Raw genomic sequence first — 17619 nt, 5'->3', positions numbered from 1 at the left:
ATGATGTTTGTTTCTTCCAAACCACAGAGTGTAAATAAAGATGGACGACGCCCCTGCACTTCCTTCCACTGTCCACAATGAAACACAAATATCTCGGATGCTAACGCTGTCCTCTTCAGCCGCTGAGGTCACCGGGAGTCTGAGCTCTCGTGGTCGTGATGCTTCTCTATCGAGGTCATACTGATACACACTCTCCACCAATCAGGAGTCAGTGTCCGCTCGTTTTCAAGTCATCAAATATCAAATTAAAACCAGACTTATGAGAAACGTGAACCCTTGAACCAACATCAGTTGGATAAAAACGAACTAAAAGGTGCAGAATCCATGTTTGGTCCACGTCCCAACTGCTAACATGGAGGAGGAAAGGTTTTATGATCTATACTGCAGCCAGCCACCAGGGGGCGGTCAATATGAATTGGCTTAACATGTTGTGAACTGTCATGTCGTCCATCTTTGATCCAAAACCCAGCAGCAGGTAAAATGAATGTTAGGGTTAATGCATCAAACCAGTGGTGCATTCAAGTTCCTCAGGTGAGAACCATCATCTTACTCACTAAGATAATTCATCAAAGGACTCAGACCTTCAGAATAAGAGCAGCAGCTCCAGGTGGAGATTCACTGTTAACTTCTCTAATCCCAGGTCGTACATGTGAGTGTGAGTGTGTGTGTGTGTGTGTGTGTGGTCTCTCAGCGACGCCTTGTGGACACGCACAACATTTTTCTCACTGACTCTACAGTGTTGCATTCAAGTGTAAGTGTCATAAAATAACACATCTTAAAACTATGAATCCATCTGAAACAAAGAGTTGTGTCTTCATTGATGAGTTCAACGAATTTCCTGCTGAGACTCTTCACTTTCCATTTATCTACGGTTCAAAGCAGAAAACATCCCATAATTAACAGGAAAGGTTTCATTCCTGCAGAAAAAGTAGAAACATTTATTTACTCATTAGTTCAGTTTAAACAAATGAACTTTGTGTTATTGACAACATTTATTTAGGGTAAAAAAGTAAAAAACATATTTTCTTCAGTGTTTTAAACAAAACATACAAAACAAACTCAGCTGTGACGAACATGAACTGTCCCTGAAGCTGCGGTGACGTGACCTTGGTGCGGTCAGAGGTCACGGACACGTGGTGGGGGGGTCTCTCCTCTTCGGAACCAGATACTTCACAGCCCAGTGCAGCAGGGACTCGCTGACTGGGAGTCCGCTGACGTCCTGCAGGTTCTGTCCGGACACTTGATACGAGTAAGAGAACGTTCGGCCGCAGCTGTGAACCCTGGGAGTTTTTCTCCAGATGCTTCGTGAACTTTGACCCTTCGTGTCACCACTGCCCTCTTCAGCCCAGAGAACTGCCTGTGTGTCAAAGAGCCAAGATGGAGGAGTCCCGCTCTCCTGAGCTTCCTCCCTCTGCTCCTCCTCACGTCTCGGTCTCTTCCCGTAGATCCCGTCCTCAGCCTCCTCCTCGTCCTTCGCCCACATGTCAGCTTCTCTGTCCTCGGCAGGGGGATTCGGTTGAGCTGTGTTGTTGCAGCGCTCTTCTGCGGTGAGCGACGTGTCGGCCGCTCTGGAGAAAGGTTCTGCTGGACTCACAGGAGATGAGGGTTCTGACGGCCCGGCGGCCTCAGGGAGGCTGGTCGAACAGGGCGGTTGCTGGAATGGTGGGATGCCGCTGTGCTCTCCCTTGCTGTGCTCTGTGGTCTCCAGGCTGAGGGCAGGAAGCTGCGTGCTGGTCAACATGGCAGCGTGGTCCGGCTCGGGTTCAGCGGCGGGGGGGGTGTGCAGAGGGCTTGTTGGCATTTCTTCTAGGGACGCTACAGAGGACGGTGGAGAGTGAACATCCCACGGGTTGGATAGAAGTGTGATGTGATTGTAAATCAGGTGTTCGGTTTCGTCCTCTTGATACACAGGAGAAGAGGAGACCTCATCGGTGTTGGTCTCTACGACAGCTGGCGTGGAAGTCACCGCCTCAGCTTCCTCACTGGGAGGCTGTGTGGCCACTGGGGGGGGTGGTGCGTCCGACCTCGTGTCCTCAGAGGCAGCTGAGGGCTCACTCTGCTTCCTGCTGCTGACCTCAGGTGGCGCCTGCAGCCGCAGAGCTTCCTCCTCCGGGAGGAGAAGACACTGGACCGGGACAGTGAAACGTCTCGCTCCTCTGTATCTCACCCTGTCCACGTCCCAGCTGGTGGCGCTGCAGGGGGCCGGGTGGCTGGGCAGCGGGGTGTGGGTGGAGGTGGAGGGCTGCGGGCTGCTCGCTCCCCCCAGCCTCTTCTGGACATCGTCCAGCACCGTCTGCACACAGTCGTGCTGCCACTCCCCCAGCAGCTCCGACAGGTCGAACCCCCCCTGGCTCCGCTGGGACTCCTGCAGCTCGGTGCCCTGCAGCGCCCTCCACGCCTGGATGATCTTCTGCCGGACGGAGGGCAGGGTGGTGGAGCACGGGGTGTTGTCTCGGACCGGACCCGCTGCGGTGGTGGCCAGCTCCCCCACCGACAGGAAGAAGCGGCACCGGACCTGCTGCTGGGACACGCACAGCTGGAGCCGGTAGTCCCGGATGCACACGGTGGTGTTGACCAGGCTGCTGAAGCACTCGCGGTCCTCCTGCTCCTGGAGGTGCTCCCAGGCGGAGGCGGTGAGGACGGCGGGGAGCTGCAGCACCCCGTCGGACAGGAAGAGGAGCCCGGTGAGGCCCTCGGAGCTCAGAGCCTGGGACTGGGACATCTGCCCCACCCCGATCACATGCGCCTTCAGCCGGCCGCCGCCGCCCTCCTCCCCGCCGCCGTAGCCCAGGATCAGAGTCTCTATCCAGGGAGACAGCTGGTTCCGAGGGGCGCGCGGCATGTTTGGATCTGCACACTGTGTGTCTCCTGTCAGGTTCCGTCAGGGAAACATCAACGACGATCAAAGGTTCCTACATCACAACAGCTCCACTGGCGCAAACGACGTTATTATTTTATATTGTTATTAAATCATATTAGTTTGTTGGTTAACGTGATAGATTTTGGTTCAATCGATGGAAGATTCGCAGAAAAGAATCTTCAGCGTCCTCTGGTCCTAACTTAGCTAGCATAGCATGTTAGCATAACAATAGCGTAGCATATTATCGCACTTCCGTCGTCTCAGGGTTTAACGGCGATATGACAACAGAAGAAGGAAGTATCTCCTTCAAAGTAAAAGCATATGTGTTAGTTTATGAACTCTTTTCACATTATAAAAAAAATATTTACTAATATGTCATTACATGATGATTTAATATTGATAATTTAACTATAATACAAACTAATATCACTATAATATACAGCACAGAATTGGTTCGAGAGGTTTGCTCAAACCGGAAACATCCGTTTAGGGAAATCTCTTGATTCAGGTCGTAGTTTTTTAATAAACTTTATTTACAGTCAAAGACTAACCAATTTCAAATATGGACAAAAAATTTCATAAGCATAAATAAATACATCAGGAAATACATAAAGTGGAAGGTGAAAAGGCTTCTTCTGTCTTTAGTCATTTATTAATAATATTTGTTTCGTCTGAAAATCACAAATGTCTTTATGTTTATGTTCAAACTGTTTTACTACTTGCCTGTGTATCATCCTGTGCCACTGCACTTTACTTCATAACATCTCTATACAAACCACTACAGTGAAAAGTGTATATAATGTACATACTCTGCATTTTTATTAAATTTTTTAGATTATTCTTTTGTCTACATCATTTTCTGACGTGTCTGCTGCTGTGACAACTGAATATCCCTGACGTGTGGATCAATAAAGTTGTATTTTATCTTATTATTTATACTCATGTCAGCGCTTGTCCTTCATATTCAAGTTGTCAATACGAGAATAAAATAAAAAACTAGACTGAGCATGAAGTTATGGAACATTAACAGACAGCAAAAGCATAAAATGTATCAACAGAAATTAAGAAAGTCAGGAAATAGAGTTCCATGCTGTCATAAATAAGCAAGGCATTACTTATCTTTACATATTGTAGTTATTTTTCCACATATTTTCTTAACTCATTCATAAAGTCTTCTATTTATAAATCTGAAACTGTGAATAAACTGTATATCTAAAACATTCATGCAGTATCTAATACTTCCTTTACGTGATTTGATGACACGTTAATTTGTGTGCGTGACGGATAGTTTGTTTTTCTGCCTCATCCCTTGTTCCACCTGCCGTCCAGGTGGGGGCGGTAATGCGCTGCTCAGCTGCCATTAAACACCACAGAAGAAGCAGTGCAGGCAGCACAGACCACTCCTCCTCATTCACGTCCTCAGTTTTTCTGCTGAGCTTCAAACTTCAAAATTCACGTGTGAATAACAACGATATTAAAAAGCTTCTCCGTCGTCAGGTGAGGAACTCGAACTTTGTCCGGATGAGAAACGCGACGCAGCGACTTTAACCTCCTGTAAACAAACAGTCTGTGCTCGTGGGCTTCTGGGATTCAACCCAACAACCGACGTTAGCTAAACTTCACCTGACGCTGACTAGCCAGGCACCTAGCTGCTAACCTGGCTAACGACGCTGCAGAGGAATGCTCTGTGTCCACTGTGTTATGCTAACTAGCTTAGCCTCCACGCACCACACCCTCACGTAGGAACCAGTGAGTCTGCTGGTCCTCCAGGTGAGTCAGGGATCCCAGTGACGCCCCAGTGACGTCTCAGGGACATGTTGTGAGGGTGTGACCGTGTCCAGGTCTATTTGTCCTAATGCAAGTGAACACAGGGACAGAACTGTGAGAGGAGTTGGACAAGAAGAAGAAGAAGCTGCTCAGCTCTGCAGTGAAACAGTTTAACTAAACAATACAAAACTAAAACTATATACGATTAATATAGTTTTATAGATAACTCGTCAATGGAAGGGTTCAGGTATCAAACCTCACTGGGTCTGTACCCGTGTAGAGAGTCGATAGGGCAACATGCAGGTCGTTGGAACCTCCACCAGTTTGTGTTGTTGTTGTCGTCGTCCCCTGAGTCAAAGTGTGTATGGCTGTTGACACCATGAGACAACACAGGCTTCCAAATGGATCTGTTTCTACTCTGTTCTCTGTACACAGGAGGGAACAGAACCATTCGGGCGGACATGCCCGACTCGAGAGAGACTGGCTCGAGGGTTTCGGACCCGCAGCATTCCCAGAAGCTGCTGCGAGTCCTTCGCGCCTTCTGGCAGGAGAAGAGCTTCCACGATGCTCTGCTGGTGGTCGATGGAGAGGAGCTTCCTGTCCAGAAGAACATCCTGGCGGCTGCTAGTCCCTACATCAGGTCAGAGGCTGTGATGGCACCAGGTCAAGTCCCCAGAACGCGTCAAAGCTTTTGTTGTCTTTGTCCATAATGTCAAAGCAGCAGAATGGGCGTGTCCTCTTTCTGCTGGGAACGATAGGAGGTTTCAGGTTCCATTGTTTTTAAATGACATGTCCTGTGGTGTCGTGCTGATGGTTTCCCGTTAGGACCAAGCTGAACTACAACCCCCCGAAGGAGGACGGGTCCACCTACAGAATCGAGCTGCAGGGAGTCTCCATGGCCACAATGAAGCAGATCCTCGACTACATCTTCTGTGGGGAAGTGAGTGTGGAGACGTGGTTCTTCTTCTTCTCATCCCATCCTGATGTCATAGAGATCTATCTGTTCTGTGTCTCACTGCCTGTGTGTCTGTGTGTCCTACAGATCCGTCTGAGTGAAGAGACCATCCAGGACATGGTGCAGGCGTCCGACCTGCTCCTCATGACCGACCTCAAGTCGCTGTGCTGTCAGTTCCTAGAGAGCTGCATCACCGCCGAGAACTGCATCGGCATCCGGCTCTTCTCTCTGCACTACTGCCTGTACCACGTCCACTACGCCGCCACCGAGTTCCTGCAGACGCACTTCCGTGACGTGGGGCTCACAGAGGAGTTCAGGGAGCTGCCCCGGGACCGGCTCTGCGAGGTGCTCGCCATGGAGAAGCTGAACGTGGGCAACGAGAGGCACGTGCTGGAGGCGGCGGTGCGGTGGCTCGCCCACGACCCCGAGGACCGCAGGGTGAGTTCAGCTCAGGGGCCGCGACGCACTGAGACCCAGGGAGAGATAGTGAAATATACTTTAAATGGGAACATGTTTTATAAATCCAAATTTACTTTAATAACCAACAAACGTTAGACTTTGAAGCTTTTATTCAGCTTAACACTGAGTGACATTGATGTTGAGGATTACAACGGGTAAAAGGTTTATTTGTTAGTTTTATCACCTTTTATATGTTTTTGTAAACCTTTGCATTAATTATTGTGGATTTGACGTTCACGCTGATAAAGAAGACGACTCAGACATTTCAAGAATCTATTAATGGAATGAGTCGGTGCTCAGGTTAGAATGATGTGTGTTTAAGTTCCGGTTTGTTTGATCCATAAAACCCAAAGTGATTCTTATTCCATTTTGTCTTTGTAGGTTCACATGAAGGAGGTGATGTCTTCAGTCTGGCTGCAGGCTCTGGACCTGAGCTACCTGAGAGAGCAGGTAAGTGAGCTGCATCACCATGTCACCTTAACTGAGCAGCAGCGCCCCCTGCAGCCACGTGTGATTAATTCTGTTGGGTCTGAGTGAAGAGCTGGAATGTGCTTCATGATGTTATGAACCGTGTGACAAAGTGTTTCACGTTCCTGATGCTGGTTTGGAGGCTCAAACCTTTAGTAGCTCACCTCCTGTGCTGCGTGGTTTCCCATCAGGCCATGGGGGAGCCTCTGATGAGGGAGGTGATCAGAGAGCACTGTCAGCCCGTGCTGGCGGACGCCGCGCTGCAGGGCGAGGCTCTGCTCGCCGCCTTCAAACCCAGAGGCTACTCTGAGTGCATCGTGCTCGCCGGAGGAGAAGATCGCAAGTGAGCGTCCAGTTTTAATGCAGAATATTCACAACATTGATTTCCTGTTGTGAGAGAAAAGTACTTTACAGCGAGACGTCACAAACTGCTGCTGAATTCTTCCCCATCGCAGTCGACTCACTTCCTGTTTGCACTGGTGGGTTTTGTCCTGAACAGAAGCAGGAAGACGACGGCTGCGACGCGCTGCATGTGTCCGCTGTACGACACCAACAGGCAGGCCTGGATCGAGCTGCAGGCCATGAGCGTCGCCCGCATCGGCCACGGGGTGGTGGCTGCAGGTCAGAGAACTCACCTGCCTCACGGATCAGGAGGAACTGAGATGCTTCCCCTTCAGCGGTCGGTAATGATGTTGTTTCCTGTCCCTTAGAGGGTTTTCTGTTTGTGATGGGCGGAGCCGATGAGAACAACACAGTCCTGGACAGTGGAGAGAAATATGACCCCGACTCCAACGCCTGGAGCCCCATTCCCCCGATGCTTCAGGTATCTTCACCTCTTCCATTTTAGACACCTATATTATATATAAAGATTTGATATGTATATAAACTGCTGTACATTTCTTTCTGTCGAATTTCTATCACTTGTTTTCTTACATTTTACTCTGAATTGTTTATTTGTCTTTAGAAATTAAAATGTGCTGCTGTTAATAACCTGCTCATCATAAGAAGCAGTTTGCTGCAGCCATGTTACAGTTTATGCTCCCTTTCATTTAAAGACCACTAGGTGTCAGTATTGATGCAGTGGCAGTTAAGTCTCATCCCCTTCTTCAACAGCTCAGGTAGATTTGAGTGACAGGCTGCGTCCTCACTAATCACTATATACTGATCACGAGTCAGCATCATGCGGTGGAGAGACGAGAGGAGAGGAGAGAGAGGGTCTGAAGCTCAGCTAATACACACTGGACATTTCAGAGCTTCTCACCTGGTGTTAACATCTGTCCTGTGAGAGGCCGTCACAAAGGTTCAGCTCTGAGGTCCTCACTTATTAAAATGAGTCTCCAGTGACCACATGAGATCAAATCTCACTAACCTGCTCAGCAAAGCCCAAATGGTTGTTGTTGCTCAATGTGAGGATACTGATGTTCTACGTCCAGTCCTCTAAACAAGTCTGATTTTATCTTTCGTTGAAAATCGATCTCACAAAGCTGAAGAAAGTCAAAAACAATCCTGGATCTGTCCCCTGATCTGGATCTGCACCAGAATGTAATGAGTTCTCTCCTCACCCAGACCACATCCTTCCACCACGTTTATTTGACCTCATGACCTCAGTGAAAATGAGGATGTAGAAGAATCAGGCCACACTGACCGAGCTGTTCGAGCAGTAAACAGACCTCGTCTATTTCAAGATGTGAATCTTCTCATAACGAGACACAGTTCAACAAGCGTTTAACGACTGTTGGATAGATGGAATATTTTGTTTTATATATTTTTTTGCCAAGAAGAAAATATCACCAACCATTAAAGGAGGCTGACGTACGGACTCGCTCCCGTTGGAACTAGAAGAGGCCAAAATTGAATTGTTTCCAAATCCTTGACGTTGAGTGAAGTATCACATTTCTTGAGTCGTGCGAGAGGCTCATGAGAGCAGGAGGATTCCATCATGACCCGTGTTGGAGGACGGAAAAGTAAAATCTAAAGTTTGACAAGGCAACAACCACAGAGTCCCGCAGTCGTGTTATTCGTCTATTTCATCAAATGATCCCACAGGCCAAAAGAAAAAGTGCTGAACATTGACTTAAATATGAAAACTTAAGGAAAGTTATTCATTTTAATAGAAAAGTGTCTAAATGTGTCATGTTCATGTCACTGATGTGCGCAGGCTCGTCAGAACTTTGGCGTGGTGGAGCTGGACGGGCTGATCTACGTCCTCGGAGGAGAGACCAAGGAAACGGAGCTGATCACTGTCGAAGCGTTCGACCCTCACATCAACACGTGGAAGCTGCAGACCAGTATGACCATGATCCGCAAGGTGAGCACACACTGGTATCTTTGAAATCAAAGGTGTGAACCTCAGTCCGCACACTGTGACGTTTTCAGCCGTGTCTGTCTCCTCCTGCAGGTCGGCTGCTACGCCTCCATGAATAAGAAAATCTACGCCATGGGTGGGGGCTCCTACGGGAAGCTGTTTGACTCTGTGGAAAGTTTCGACACCAAAACTCAGCAGTGGACCGGCCTCTGTCCTCTGAAGGAGAGAAGGTAACACAGCCAGCCTCTCTGTGCGCGTCCCGTCAGCTTTACTTTTGTTATGACTTCCCTCCAGTGACACCACAGTAACACGCACACGTCAGAGTGTTGCTCAGGATCATGAAGTTGCTCAAACGGAAGCTGTTTGACACACAATGTGAATGATTGTGAGTCATCGACTGTTTCTGCATCGAACTAGTATCCTGGATAGTGTCCTGAAGTATCCTGCGTTTGTGTTCGGGCAGGGGAACGTCACTTCCCGATTTCAGTCTCCTGGATTAGCCCTTATCCCGGTTTCGAGAAGCTCTATGTTATGAGTTGTGGTAACTCGCTCTGTGAACTAACACGATGAACCGATCCCACCACGCTCTCGCCTCCCAGCGTGGACTTAAGGTTGATAAGACACATCCGTTACGCAGCTTTGCTTCATTTTCAAAAGCCACCGAACAGGAACTAAAACGTTTAACATCTGAGCACAGTTCAGAGTAACCAGGATATTTGTATTTATCTACACGGTGATATGAATAACCAGCTCCCCATAAGCACCATATCATCAAAACTGGGATAAGCCTCGTGACCCTAGAACTAGTGCGCATGTAAACGCAGTCATGGACGAACCTGTGAACTTAAGTTGTGAAGAAACGTTTAACAATCGTAACAACACAACGTATCATCGAACTCTGTCCATGTTTCTCACAAGCCTGTTAACTCCCCTGATATTTTCCCGCCAGGTTTGGTTCGGTGGCGTGTGGCGTCGGCCAGGAGCTCTACGTGTTCGGTGGCGTGCGGAGCCAAGAGCCTGACAACCCCGAGCAGAGGCAGATGACGACCTGCAAGTCCGAGTTCTACCACGACGAGATGAGAAGGTGGGCGAGGAATCGTTAGCGTCTTTCCTCTGTGTCTCTCGACTTCCTCCTACTATCAAGAACTGAAGCTCAAATATCACGGATATGAACCATCTTGCACATCTAGAGCAGATTCTAGATAATGTTGGAAAGTGAAGACGTGTCGTCCATCTTGATTTAAAGTCTGTGGATACATGTGATCAATCAAATTTTATTTGTATAGCCCATATTCACAAATCACAATTCGTCTCATAGGGCTTTAACAGGGTGAGACATCCTCTGTCCTTCACCCTCAGCAAGAGTCAGGACAAACTACTAAAAACCTTTTAACAGGTACAAATACATAGAAACCTCAGAGACACACATGTGAGGATCCGTCTCCCAGGACGGACAGAAGTGCAACAGAGGTCAAGTGCAGGAAAACATCATCAGGATTAAAGTTGTTAGCAGCATTGATGAGGGGAAACATCTTGATGAATAACTTCAATACTATACGTCAATCAGTCCTGCTGCAATCATAGTCTCTGGTCAGCAGCCAGCAAGACCATGATCCATCATCCAGATCAGATCCACTTTAGTCCACAGTCATTGTCCACTGCCACTTATTAGGATCCATCATCAGCCGCCGCCTCGGTCCTGGTCCACCACCATTATCTGATCTGTTCTGTTGTGACCAGGTGGATGTTACTCGACGACCAGACTCTGTGTATCCAGACCAGCTCGTCCTTCGTCTACGGGGCTGTGCCCATCGGCGCCAGCGTCTACGTGGTGGGAGACCTGGACACGGGTCAGTTCACCAGCAGCAGGAGTCGGTGGAGCTCTGTTACAGTCACCGTTTGAATCACTCACCTTTTGTGTGTTTTTTCCTGCGTTTACAGGCACGAGCTTCGACTACATCCGCGAGTTCCGCCGCAGCACCGGCACGTGGCACCGCACCAAGCCCATGTTACCCAGCGACCTCTCCAAGACGGCCTGCGCGGCCCTGCGCATCGCCAACTGCCGCCTGTTCCGCCTGCAGCTGATCCAGGGCATGTTCCGCCTCTGAGCCGGACGCCCGGACGCCGGCTCCTCTACTTTGCACACTGGTACTTTCTCCCTGCTGTAATAGAAGTATGAACACTAAAGTATTGTAATCGCTACATGCTGACGGTCGGGGGGGTGGAACCTGAGACCCATTTTGCTTTATGACTCGACAGGACAAAAGTTCATCTTAACACATTTTTAACATTATAGGTCTTATTGCAATTCTATTTACCTAATTATGTTTCTTTTTAACGTAGAATTTGACATTTTTTCAAGTTTTATTTTAAGGTTTTTCATTGTTTATTATGTTTATATGTGGTTGGTTGAGGGTTTTTAACTGAGAACAAAAAAATTATGAAATTATGTTATGTAGCAGACGTCTGAGCAGAGCTGCTGTGATGAGGCTGCACGCTAGATTCTGTTGTGTGGTACCAACGGTGGTGGACGTTAACGATCCAGACTTCCATAAAGCTCTCACTCGGTTCCCTGCGCTCGCTCGCACTCGGTTACCTGCGCTTTACCTCGGTTCCCTGCGCTCGCTCTCACTTGGTTCCCTGCGCTCGCTCGCACTCGGTTCCCTGCGCTTTACCTCGGTTCCCTGCGCTCGCTCGCACTCGGTTCCCTGCGCTCGCTCTCACTCGCTTCCCTGCGCTCGCTCTCACTCGCTTCCCTGCGCTCGCTCTCACTCGCTTCCCTGCGCTCGCTCTCACTCGGTTCCCTGCGCTCGCTCTCACTCGGTTCCCTGCGCTCGCTCTCACTCGGTTCCCTGCGCTCGCTCTCACTCGTTTCCCTGCGCTCTCTCTCACTCGCTTCCATGCGCTCGCTCTCACTCGGTTCCCTGCGCTCGCTCTCACTCGCTTCCCTGCGCTCGCTCTCACTCGCTTCCATGCGCTTTCCCTCGGTTCCCTGCGCTCGCTCTCAGTCGGTTCCCTGCGCTCGCTCTCACTCGCTTCCCTGCGCTCGCTCTCACTCGGTTCCCTGCGCTCGCTCTCACTCGGTTCCCTGTGCTCACACTCGGTTCCCTGTGCTCACACTCGGTTCCCTGTGCTCACACTCGGTTCCCTGTGCTCTCACTCGGTTCCCTGCGCTCTCACTCGGTTCCCTGCGCTCGCACTCACCTCCCCTGTGCTCCAGCCTCAGTTCCTCTCTTCACACTCATGTGGAACATCTGCTCTCTGATCATTTTGGAGCAGCTCACAAACCGACGGGTGACGTCACAGAGGATCGAAACTACTTCCACTTGACTCCACTGTTTACAAACAGATCCACTCTGCTACAGATCCGCCTGACACTACTCTGATTCGTTAGGCTCCTGTCACATGACCTCCTTCACTTAGAAGTATGTAGAACAAACATGGAGAATCAAAGTGTTACTGAACCTGTTGTCTTTGCTAACAGCGGTGGATCAGTTCAATTCTCTACTTTACAACTAAACAACATTTTACATGAGGAGGAGACGAGATGTAATTGCAGTAATCTGATTACACGGGCAGAACAGAGTCTCGCGGATGAAGCCTTGATCTGTCAGAAAACCTTCAGAGGTCATGTTGGGACAAAGATGACAAAACATCTTGTGATCCTTAGGGGGTCTCAGCCCCTTGTTAGGAACCTCCCCTCCCCTCCTCCTCCTCCTCCTCCTCCTCCTCCTCCTCCTCAGAACCACACTTCTGCTCTCTGGTCACAGCTCCTTGCTCTTCAGGCCGCTCGTGAACAATGGATGGTTATTATTATTAATGGCCGTTATCCAAGACAAGCTCAGCGCAGAGAGTCGGAGCTGCCAGCAGCAGACACGCTGGCGTTGTGCACACTCACATGCGTGCCTGTGATCTATAGGAGTTCACAGGCGTAACCAAGGACCTGTTTTTTTTAACCATGGTCGTTCCCCAACGTTGACCAAAGCTTATTTAATATTTTATAATGACAATGAAAGTCCTGTATCTTTAACAAACAACGGCTTTGGGAGAAGCCCTGCTGACGTCCTGCTGATCAGATCGTCGGATCAGAAAACGCAGACGCGTTGTTCCGGAGCCAAACCAAAAATAACAAACGGTTCAAACTGCAGCACTTGTTGGTTCGGTGCCAGCGCTTCACCACAGCTTCAGCACGAGTGTCACTTCAGTCCTAAACTTCCCACAGTCCCCGTGTCCGAGGACCATGAGACCAGAAACTTCAGGAGAGAAACAACCTGAGCTATGCAGCGGATTAATAGACCGAAAGTAAACCACAGACTAGTCCCAGCATGCATTGCACACGCTGATTATCAACACATGGGCTGAAAGATGATCTGAGGTTGGATTTCCCAGAAAACTCCCAGGAAACGATTGAGTGACTTGTTTTTGAGACGGTTTCTGATGCGTCTCCGTCTCTGAACGTTCACTCAGCGAGTGTTTGCAGACCAGCGCCTCCACTGGATCGTGGGTTGTTATCATTGTCCGAGCTGCCGGGGCTCAGCCCGTTCACAAATAGACGTCACTGCAAGCGACACCCTCCGAGCTGTCGGATGCGTCCCGGCCTCCGCGACCTTTGACCTGGCTTTCCAGTCAGTACAGTTTTGGCTTCTCTTGACCCCGTTTGTTCTGTGTGAGTTCCAGCTGCTGCTGTCTGTCCACAGCTCCTGTGTAGACGCACACAAACACACACATACACACAGACACACACACACACACACACACACACACACACACACACACACACACACACACACACTCGGAGTGGACCTCACAGACTCCTGATACAAACACACCTCATCATATTACAAAGCCAACACACCGCACACACACATCAAACACACAGTGTTGGAGCTGATGTCTCACCAGTGAAGACAAACGTCAAGTCTTGGTAATTTAAATTATGAAGTTATGCAACACAAACCGTGACTGAATACAAAGGTCCATATTTTACACCTTTCTGGGTTTTGATTTGAGGTGTTGATACATCAGTGAAGTGGACAAGCTGCTGTGTGTGTGTTTCCTCTCGTCTCTGGAGCTGCACACAGAACACACTGTTTTCACCTGCCTCATTCAATATGAGCCCCTCCTCTGATTGGCTGACTGCACTTTGAGTGACACGCGACCAGGCCTATCACCGGTCTCATTCTGGCCCATTTGACGATCTCTTTTATCCAATACGGGCCCTTTAAACAAAGACTGTAAATAATGAGTCGCTGTGTGGACAGCTGAGGAACCTGTCGGTGCTGGGTTGGTGTTATTTGTAATCATTTCTGCTCAGGCGACAGTTTTCATGAATGAAAGTCTAAATTCTCCCGGTGAAGTTGACCAACGTGATCAAACGTGTGATCGATCACGTCCCCGTCGTTTGTACCGAAGCTGAGACGACCTCACGTCACCGGATCTGAACTCAAACCTCCTCCATCGAGCGGCTCTACTTGTCCCGGTCGATGGTTCACACCAACACTTTCCTTCAACTCTCTGAACACGATGCTGAAGCTCGACTGTGAATGTTGTGCTTCCTTATTTTTTGCACATTCCCTAGTGTCTAATCATTTACAGTAAATACTCCAATAAGTGTCTGAGCGGCTCTGTGTCCTAAACACTTGTTCTGACACGAACACCGGATGACTATGTGTGTTGCGATACACTGGAAAACACAATAAGGGAAAATAAAAGCAGTGCAGACTGACAGTGGACGAGTTCTGGAGTTTTGTCATGAGACGTGAAGTGAGACATGTTTCAGTTTGTACTTTGTGTAACTCGTACGTGAGGTTTTTGTAATCTGTCGTCATGTGTGTCTCTCGTTACGTCAAAGGAATTAAAACCTTTAAGTGTTTTATCTTCTCACGTTTGTTTCTGTTCTGAATCTGATCAATACTCAGGAAAAGATTTCATCTGTTAAAGACACTTACTGTCTATTAGGTACTTTATGCTCATACTTTATACTACTGAATACATGTATATTTAGTAAATGGTGTATATACACATATGTATGTTTGCATATACATAGGAGATATACGGATGTGTATGTATACTTACATACAAGCTGAAACGTAGCTGCTTGGCCTTTCACCTTCTACATATAGATACAAATACACATATCTGTACATGTATATACATATCTACTGTATGTGTGTGTATATATATATGTGTATAGATAATTTCTTAAACAGACAAAATAGAAAAGTACCATTTTTGTCTGGGGAGTATCAACGAGCACTTTAGATTTGTATGGTAATCTTCCCATTAGACTTTAGATTAAATTCAAATATACATCTGATCTGATGGTGGCGCCAGAGGAAAGGTCAGGGTGCTGGTTAGGGTCCATCCACAGGGGACCAGGAATATTCACTACAAGTCATATGGAAGTCCAACAAGTAGTTGTCTGTCATGGACGTTAAAGACTGTGGCTCTGGTCCTGTGGTCCATAACAACAACATGAGGGATCCCTCTCTGGGGACCATGAATATCCATACAAATGAAAAGATATTGAATCAAAACGAGGGATTAACAGAACTGGACCGAGACGGAGGTGGTTGAGTCCAGCTGACCTGGGTCCTGTGGCAGATGTGAGGAGCAGTGCTGAACCTACCACAGAAGAAGTCTCTGTGGAGTGAACCTCGTCCAGCGGAGGGTTCCTCTGATTAGATGTTCATTTAATCAGCAGTTTGTTACAGAGCAGAATGTCCCTCACAGGATACGTGAGGATACGTGAGGATATGTCAACACGTGTCACAGTCTCAGCTCACGATTAGATTTCCTCTTCCTGAGTCGTCTTCTTCTTCTTCTTCTGTCACAGTCACAACTCGTCTGCTCTGGTTCGACCTGAAGCTTCTGTCTCGTGTTTGAAATGATAAACGTTCCACGGATTCACTTTCAATCCTCATTTCTTGAATGTGTTTCATTTTTAAATGAAAGTGAATATTCTGACAACCTAATTCAGGTCCAGTAAATGTCTTCTTTCTTCCGATCTTGAAATATTAAATATATTACATCAATTTTTTTTAAATAATATATATTACAATTTTGCTTTGTTCATATTTTGTCTCTTTTGTCCCTCTGAATTATTTCAGTTTATGGTTCCAAGTTTATCAATTTAAATCTTGACATATCTTTGTATTGATTAATATTTATCTAACTCACCAATTAAATAAATACTTTTTTCAAATTGTGTTTTTTCTGGATTTCCACTGGTTCCTTGTCTGAATAAAATAATTTCCATTATTAGCTAATCGATGCGTGTGTGTCTCGGTGAGCGGTGACACACCCGTCCACTGTTGTGATATCAGGCTGACGCTGCGTCAGGTGGTTGTCGGGTCCTAACTCGTCTCCTGGTGGTGGAGCGTCAGAAGGACGGTGCTGATGGGGGACGATGGAAACAAGGAAAGAACAAGAATCCTGGAGGACGTCTGTGGGACGTCCTGCTGGGAGCATGAAGAAACCCCTGAGCTGGTTGTTGTTCAGCGCTGGGACCCTGGAGATGTGGGCCTGAGGCCTGATCTCAGATCTGTCGCCCTCACGCTCGCTCACAGCCTGGCTCCCTCAGGCTCATTCAAACTTTTCAGTTTGTATTTGAAATGTCCACAGTTTGCATTCATCCATTAGCTGGAGGATAATCAGCTCAATTCAATTCAGTTTTCTTTGTGTGGCGTCAAATCATAATAAACCTCAAGGCCCTTTACACAGAGGGTCACGACCTCAGATCATTTTACAGAGAAACCAACAGTTCCCACAATGAGCAGCACTCTGGCTTTGGTTTTAATGTTGTGGCTGATTATTGTTAAACTTCATTTCTTCATCATGAAATTAAACTTCCTGTGAATCCATGTTTTTAGAAACGGACAAAGAGTCGATAAGATTCAAAGCAGATGTTAAAGAGGAGACTTTTCTCCACTTGCCTGTGGTTGTGGTTGTGACATCATGAGGGATCGTCCTCTGGGGGCCTTGAATATCCATATTTCATTTCCGTGTGAACATCAGTTATTGTTTTACTTGCTCTGCCGCTTGTGGGACAAAAACATTCCCTCCATGTCCAGTTCAGCAGCTCAGACCTGAACCTCAGGTTTTGTTCCTGTAAAGTCCTAAATACTTTGATGAGCTGAAAGTACTTTGTGTGTAGTTGTGTGGTGAACGTCGTGTAGCTGTGTGTAACACAAATGATGTTGTGTCTGATAGCAGAAGTGTGAGACGAGGGATTAACAGAAGTGGATAGTGTCAGATAACGTTGATCCTCATCCAGGTCTGTGACCTTTTCACATCAGACACGACGAGAAGAATTGTGAATAAACGAAATGAGACGATTCTGCGATTTAGTTTTTATAGTTTTTGTGTTTTTGTTTGAAAAAATTCCATGTGTTTTTATTAAATCTGAAAATTAAGATCAGTAAAGCTGGAATACTCCCACCACTCTGCTCCTCCGCTCCCTTCACTGGTTACCAGTGGCTGCCCGCATCCGTTCCAAAACCTTAGTTCTTGGTACCAGTGTTGTGACCGGATCAGGTCCAGTCCACATCCAGGACCTGGTCACACGTTAGAACCCGTCCACTCCGCTCTGCTTCGGCCAATCGGCTGCTTCCTCCCTGTGAGAGACAGCTGTCACTCAACTACATCACGACTGTTTTAAATGAAAAATGTAAATGTAAATAAGTGTGTGTGTGTTCCTGTACTTATATCTTTGTGAGGACCATCGGTAGCATAGACCTACAGAGTGAGGACAATTAGATCCACTGTTTGAGGGCTAAGACTTTTATATTAATAAAGTTTATTATT

At 47.6% G+C, this 17619-nt stretch overlaps 1 protein-coding gene across 1 annotated transcript; it reads left to right on the top strand.

Moving 5' to 3' along the window:
* The first annotated feature begins 4228 nt into the window (after positions 1–4228).
* On the top strand, positions 4229–11438 carry gan (gigaxonin). Its single transcript, XM_053426154.1, has 13 exons — positions 4229–4357; positions 5063–5267; positions 5453–5567; positions 5670–6020; positions 6423–6491; positions 6701–6852; positions 7009–7130; positions 7220–7332; positions 8668–8817; positions 8908–9044; positions 9764–9898; positions 10555–10664; positions 10756–11438. Exons 2-13 carry the CDS (start codon positions 5089–5091, stop codon positions 10920–10922), a joined length of 1800 nt encoding a protein of 599 aa, XP_053282129.1. The 5' UTR covers positions 4229–4357; positions 5063–5088; the 3' UTR covers positions 10923–11438.
* Positions 11439–17619: the final 6181 nt, after the last annotated feature.

This window comes from Pleuronectes platessa, chromosome 7 (assembly GCF_947347685.1).
Source record: "Pleuronectes platessa chromosome 7, fPlePla1.1, whole genome shotgun sequence".
Classification (NCBI taxonomy): domain Eukaryota; kingdom Metazoa; phylum Chordata; class Actinopteri; order Pleuronectiformes; family Pleuronectidae; genus Pleuronectes; species Pleuronectes platessa.
The sequence above is the reverse complement of the archived record's forward strand: the minus strand, read 5'-3'. Positions and strand labels throughout refer to the sequence as shown.

Coding starts and splice junctions, on each gene's coding strand:
- gan (XM_053426154.1), top strand. CDS start 5,089: ATGCCCGACTCGAGAGAGACTGGCTCGAGGGTTTCGGACCCGCAGCAT. Junction 5,268..5,452: donor GCTGCTAGTCCCTACATCAG/GTCAGAGGCTGT, acceptor GTTTCCCGTTAG/GACCAAGCTGAACTACAACC. Junction 7,131..7,219: donor CCACGGGGTGGTGGCTGCAG/GTCAGAGAACTC, acceptor CCTGTCCCTTAG/AGGGTTTTCTGTTTGTGATG.